This window comes from Penaeus monodon, chromosome 43 (assembly GCF_015228065.2).
Source record: "Penaeus monodon isolate SGIC_2016 chromosome 43, NSTDA_Pmon_1, whole genome shotgun sequence".
Taxonomy (NCBI): Eukaryota; Metazoa; Arthropoda; class Malacostraca; order Decapoda; family Penaeidae; genus Penaeus; species Penaeus monodon.
Window position 1 is genome coordinate 26,928,983 of NC_051428.1, and position 7,500 is coordinate 26,936,482.

The 7,500-nt window shown below is 34.2% G+C and overlaps 2 protein-coding genes across 2 annotated transcripts in view; both read right to left on the reverse strand.

Annotated features, from left to right (window-relative positions):
- Positions 1–4,555, reverse strand: part of LOC119568340 — a 12,840-nt gene extending 8,285 nt beyond the window's left edge. The window contains exon 1 of the mRNA XM_037916794.1: positions 4,403–4,555. Within this exon, the coding sequence (XP_037772722.1) occupies positions 4,403–4,555 (153 nt within the window). The remainder of the gene's footprint in view (positions 1–4,402) is intronic.
- Positions 4,556–5,436: 881 nt separating this feature from the next.
- LOC119568341 lies at positions 5,437–6,222 on the reverse strand. The gene has a single exon (XM_037916796.1). It carries the CDS (start codon positions 6,220–6,222, stop codon positions 5,437–5,439), a length of 786 nt encoding a protein of 261 aa, XP_037772724.1.
- Between the last annotated feature and the right edge of the window lie 1,278 nt (positions 6,223–7,500).

The following is a 7,500-nucleotide window of genomic DNA, read 5'->3' on the forward strand; positions in this document are numbered from 1 at the left end:
TAATAATAATAACGATACTACTACTACTACTTACTACTAAATAATAATAATATAATAATAATAATAATAATAATAATAATAATAAAAACATAATAACAATAATAATAATTATTGTTATTATTAAAATGATATTGAAAATCATAACAATTCTAAAAATACTGACAATAATAATAATAATAAGAAGAAGAAGAAGGAGAATAAAGATAACACGAGTAGTGATGCTAAAAATGAAAATAACGATCATAATAATATAATAGTAGCAATAATAATAATCATAAATGTAATAATAATAATAATATAAAGAATAAAGAGTAATAATGATAATGATAATAGTAATAACAATGATAATTCTAACACATGATAATGATAATGACAATAATAATAACAATAATTGTAATAGTATTAATAATAATATTAATAACAATAATAATGATACTAATACTAATGATGATAATAATAATGATAAGAATGAAATGATAATCATATTAATAATAATCATATTCAAAATGATAGTACAACAACAGTAACATTCATAATAGTAATAATAATTAATAAAATAATAATAATAATAATATTAATGATAATAATGATAGAATAATAGAAATAATAATGATAATAATAATAATAGTAATAGTAATCCCAAATTAATAATAATAATATAATAATAATGATAATAGTAATAATAATGACCATGATGTTAATGACAATGATAATAACAGTAGTAATGATAATATTGATAACTGTGATAATGACAATAATGATAATATTAAATGGCCAACGAGATCGACCACATTTTTGTTGGCACGTGATGGAGGATTCTCCAGAACTGCAGAGTTTACTGGAATGCCTAGTGCTGTGGCAGTGATCATAGGCTGGTTGTGGCTACCCTGCGGGTCCACGTCAAAAATCCCCGTCCCTCCAGTGACCACCCTAGGATGTTCCACTTGGACAGAATGAGGGAGGGGGGAGTGTGCCCGTGGGTTCGCCATGGCAGTCTCTGACCGATTCACAGAACTTGATAACCTGATGGACACAGTTGCTCTGGAAGCTCTTTAAGCGCGAAACACTCGAAGAAGCCCTGGAGTCCAATGGCGTATGCCCAAGGACAAGGCAGGAATTCATCTCCCTGGAGACACTGGAGGCCACTGAAGCGTGTCGCATGGCTCGGCTGAATGGCAATCAGGTCTTGCGTCGCTCCTTGGTGCGTAGGGCTCGGACACTGCTGAGAAGGGACAAGGAACAGTTCATCAAGAATCTTGAAGGAGGTTGAAGGCCATTTCTTGGTAAACGACTTTCGCCCTGCCTACCAAGCCCTGAGAAAGCTGAACTCTAAGCCCTCCTCGCAGATGACTGCAGTCCAATCATTGGATGGACGGGACTTGCATACAGTCTTGACTGCCATCTGGCAGTCAGGTACCATTCCCCCTGACTTGTTGAGGGGCGTGGTCATCCCTCTCTGAAAGGGGAAAGGGGATCGTTGGGACTGTTACAACTACCGTGACATTACACTACTCAGCATACCAGGAAATGTTTTCACCCACATTCTTCTGAAAAGGATCCACGACAACCTACTGAGGCATCAAAGACCGGAGCAGTCTGGATTCACTCCTGGCAAGTACACAATAGACCGAATACTAGCGCATCGAGTAATTGAGGAATGCCGTCGTGAGTTTCGTCGTGTGTTGCTTGCAGCCTACATCAATCTCAAGAAGGCATTTGACTCGGTGGATCGCGAATCGCTATGGGAGATTCTGGGACTCAGGGGAATTCCGACGAAGATTATTGGCCTAAAGCAAGCCTTTATACCGGTAGTGAAGTTACTGTAAAGTGTGGTGGGGGTCTGTCAAATTTTTTTCCCTGTTAATTCAGGAGTGAAGCAAGGCTGTGTCCTTGCACCAACACTTTTCAACACCTGCATGGACTGGATAATGAGCAGAGCTACTACCCAAAGTCAGTTTGGAGCAACACTGGGCAATATCAAGGTCTCTGACCTTGACTTTGACGATGATGTTGCCATCCTATCTGCGTCCCTGGAGTCACTGGTGGTGGCTCTAGATGCATTTAGCAATGAGGCGAAGCCCTTAGGCCTAGAGGTCTCCTGGACCAAGACCAAGATTCAGGACTTTGGGGGCCTGTTAGGGGAACCCGTTCAGTCAATCCATGCTTGTGTCGAGGACGTTGAGGTTACAGAGTTTTACATACCTTAGTAGCGTAGACCATATCTCTGGGCTGTCAAATCAAGAAGTCAATAGACGGATTGGTCTGGCAAAAGGAGCCATGAACTCAATCAACAACAGCGTTTGGAGATGTCGGTACCTATGCAGAAGAACCAAGCTACATGTCTTTTAAAGCCTTGACACTGCCAGTTTTGCTCTATGGAAGCGAAACTTGGACGCTATCCATTGCCTTAGAGTCTCGTCTTGATGCCTTTTGTAACAAGTCCCTTTGCCGGAACATGGGGGTACAGTTGGCAGGACTACGTGTCCAACCGACGGTTACACCATGAGACTGGCATGTGACCTGTTACTTGCATAATCTGGGATCGCCAACTCAGGCTATATGGGTACCTAGCTCGTTTCCCTGTGGACGACCCTGCTCATCAAGTTGTCTCTCTGCGAGACAACCCTGGGTGGAGGAGGCCTCTGAGAAGACCCAGAAGGTCATAGCTTGGGCAGCTCGACGAGACCTGTCGTGAGGAATTAGATATGGGCCGGGGGCCTGCCTGGAGACTCGCCACGAGGGACCCTCGTGATTAGAAGCGAAGGGTGGATGCGGGCATGCACCCGCGTCGGTGTTAGCCCCTTCATGATGATGATGATGATATTAATAATAATAATGACAGTAATGATAATAACAATAATAATAGAAATTATGATAATAACAATTGAAACAGTAATGGCAATCGTCAAAATAATGATAATGATAATAATCGCAATACAAATAATAGTAATTATAATGATATTAGTAATAACAATAATAAAATAGAATAATGATAATAACGATAATAAATATAATATTAAAAATAACAATAACAAAAACAATAATAATAATAATTATAACAATAACCAAGATGATGATAATAATGAAAAAAATGATGATAATAAGAGTACATTATTAATAACGATTATAGTATTGTCAACAATAACAGCGATTATTATTATCATTATAATTATAATTATTATTATTATCATTATTATCATTATTATTATTATTATTATTATTATTATTATTATTATTATTATTATTATCGTTGTTGTTATTATTGTTATTATTGTTATTATTGTTATTATTATTATTATTATTATTATGATGATGATGATGATGATGATGATGATGGTGATGATGAAAAATAATAATAATACTGATAATATTGATAATAATGATAATAATAATAATAAGAATGATAACAAGTATAATAATAATAATAATAATAATAATAATAATAATAATAATAATAATAATAGCTATAAAATAGTAAAAATAATATCAGTAATAGCATTAATAATAATATTATTATTATCATTATCATTATTGTTATTATTATTATTATTGTTTTATTATTATTATTATCATTATTATTATTATTATTATTATTATCATTATTATTATTATTGTTATTCCTGGTACTCTCAAGATTGGTCTTGGTGAATGAGCTGCAGTGGCGGACCACAACCAGTGGCCTTAGGTATTGTAGCTTCTTTCTCTTTTACTTTTTACTTCATGTCCAGTACTTTTCGAATTATTCTTGCTGTTCCTAGTAAACAAGGTTTTTGTAACATTTCAACTGTAATTTCCAAATACAGCTTCTGTATCCATTTCTCGAACTTCTTTGTCACTGTCCCTAATGCCCCTATTACTACTGGAATAACTTCAACATCTTTCATTCTCCACATTCTTGCAATTTCATATTTCAGGTCGCAGTGATTGTTACACTTTTCTTCTTCTTTCTTTTCAATACGCGTGTCAAATGGGCATGCTAGGTCGATGAGAAGGCATTTCTTGGTCTTTTTCTCAATTACAGTGATATCAGGTCTGTAGTGCTCTAGTGTCTTGTCGGTCTGAATGGGGAAATCCCATAAAATCTTGCAGTCTTCTGATTCCAGCATTTTCTCAGGCTTGTGTGTGTACCACTGATCAGTCTTCCCAAATCCCCATTTCTCACAAAGCTTCCAGTGGATTAGTTGAATCAACGTTCTCTCCATACACCGTTTTTCTCATATTCCTTGTACAAAGAGCCTGATCTTGTGATGCTATAATTGTACTTTCTGTTTCTTTCTTCAAATAGCCCTTTTTCAACTACTCCCATGATTTACTGCCTCTCATATTCCTCTTGATGTTTCTTCTGTATATCCTCTTTGCTCCTCCCATACTTTTTGTTTTCAAGGGTACTACTGAGGCTTACTTCTTTCAACATTTTTTCCTCTGATGCACTTAGGTACTTGTCAAGACTATTTACTTCTGCCTGCACACATTCTTCAGCTCCTATCAAGCCTCTCCCACCGTCACATCTCTTCAAATATTGCCTATCAACATCTGCTTTGCACGTACCATACATTGTCATCAGTTTTCTTGTTTTTCTGTCCAATTCTTCCAATTCATTTTTTTGTCCACGCCCCATATCTGACGATTGAAACCGCTCTTGAATTGATGGCTGAAATTGTCTTTCCTCCATTTAGCTTCGATTTCAGTATGTTTCTGACTCTTCTGATGTATTCTTTCGTCAATTGTTCTTTCATCTCATCACGTTTAATGCTATCCGCTTCCAAAATACCAAGATACTTGTATCCAGTTTCCTCAATATTTCTCATCATTGTATCATCTGGCATGCACAGGCCATCGCTTTCAGCTATCTTTCCTTTTTTCGTGATTAACACGCCACATTTTGATAATCCAAACTCCATTTTGATGTCTTCTGAGAATATTCTTACTGTATTTACTACACTGTCTATTTGATCCTCATTTTTCGCAAATAGTTTTAGATCATCCATGAACAGTAAGTGGTTGATTCTCTCGCCTTTCTTCTTGACTTCATAGGAAATGTTTGTCTTCCTCAGTATCATTGTCAATGGGATCATTGTTATGACAAACAGGAGTGGGGATAAGCTATCCCCCTGAAAAATTCCTCGCTTTATTTTCACATTTCCAAGTCTATTTTGGCCCGCATTCAGCTCTGTGTCCCAATGTTTCATTGATTCGCTTATGAAGGACCTGACATTCACTGCTACTCCAAACATATTCATACACTTCATTATCCAACTGTGGGGCACCATGTCATATGCTTTGCGATAGTCAATCCATGCAAGAGCCAGTGATGTTAAGCGTATCTTACAATTTTTCACTATCATTTTATCAATGAGTAGTTGGTCTTTTGTCCCTCGGCTTCCTTTTCTACATCCCTTTTGTTCCCAAGGTAATATGTTTGATTGCTCAAGATGTTCATACAGTTCTTCCGCTAAGATCCCTAAGATTACTTAAATTCTTTATCCAATACCCCTGAACTCCATCAGACCCTGGGCTTTTCCAACTTGGTATTTTTCTCACCTGCTTCTTCAATTTTGTCACTTCAATGTGTATGTCATCTTGTACCCCTAGCCATGTCAGCTCTTCCTCCACATTTCTCAGCCATTCCGGATTTTCCTTATGTTTTACTGGTTCGTCCCATATGTCACTCCAAAAGCGAGTACTTTCCTCTGCATCAGGCACCACCGTTTGTTTTTCTACTCTGTCTAATTCCTCAAACAATTTCTTTTGATTTGATTCAAACAAGCGATTCTGTCTGTACTGCTCTGTCCTATTGTCATATCTTTCAAGCTTTGCCCCAATTGCAACTAACCTCTGTTGTACTTCTTCATGGACCACATCAATACCTTTTTCTACTATGCGGTATTTCCTTTCAAGCTTTGATATGGTACCCTCATTTTGCAACTCATTTCTTTTCATTCTATTTAACTGTCCTAAATCCTTGCGTAGTGCCTTCTGTTTTTCCAAAATTCTTCTCCTCCAATGTGGCGTCCTGCTTTCCTTGGGATTCATGACTTTGTGCACCACCATCTCAGCAACAACATTACCAGCTGCCCGTAAAACTATGTTTGTTTCCGTTATTGATTCAGTTCTGATAAGAGCTATAACCTTGTTGACCTTCATTGTAGCTGCTTTTACCTTTCTTCTGTCATTGTATCTGAGATTTGTTGGGATCTTGTCTGGGTTTTTTTCTGATCTCATTCAATACTTTTCTTATCAACTCTTTTTCTTCTTCATCACACGCTCTTCTGATCACACTATCACTATCTTCTGGAAACACTCTGGTCCCTTCTCTTTCTTCCAGGGCCTATTCTTCCTGCTGTTCACCATTTTGTCGCGTACTACTCTCCCTTGTGCATTCCTGATCAATATTAATCTGAATTTCCATTACATGCTGTCGTTAAATAACATTTCTTTGTGCAGCTTGCTCGTTTTCTCTTCCTTCTACATTGTTGGTACTATCATCAGTTTCTTCTTCATGACTGTCTCCACATCTTCTTTCAATTTCCTCAATTTCTATGTCCGTCAGCCACTTGTTATTATTATTATTTTTATTATTATTATTATTATTATTATTTTCATTATAAAGATAATAATAACATTATTAATATTAATAATAATAGTAATACTAATAACACTAATGATATCAGTGATAGTAATAATAAAAAGAATCATGATAATAATAACAGTTATCATTATTATCATTATTATCCATTAGTAATGATAATAATACTGATAATAATGATAACAATAAAAAATAGTACTAATGATATTACCAATAGTAATGGTGATCGTAATACAAATAACATTAATGATGTTAGTGAGAATAATAATAATAATGAAAATAATAATAATAATAATAATAATAATAATAATAATAATAATAATAATAATAATAATAATAATAATAACAGCAATGATATTGATGATAATAACAATTTTTAAAATGATGATAATAATAATGATAATGATAATAACAATTATCATAATGCTAATAATAATAATAATAATAATAATAATAATGAAAATAATAATAATAATAATAACAATAATGATAATGATAACAATAATAATAATGATAATGATAATATTAATACAAATAATAATAATGATGATGATGATGATGATGATGATGCTGATGATGATGATGATGATGATGATGATGATGATGATGATGATGATGATGATGATGATGATGATGATGATGATGATGATGATGATGATGGTGATGATGATAATAATAATAATAACAATAAGAATATTGATGAAAATGACAATTTTTATGATGATAATGATAATGGTGATAGTAATAATTATGATGCTTATAATAATAATAACAATAATAATAATAATAATAATAATAATAATAATAATAATAATAATAATAATAATAATAATAATAATAATAATAAAAATAATGACAATAAATACATATACATCTATTGTATATATGCATATACATACAATAAATAATAATGA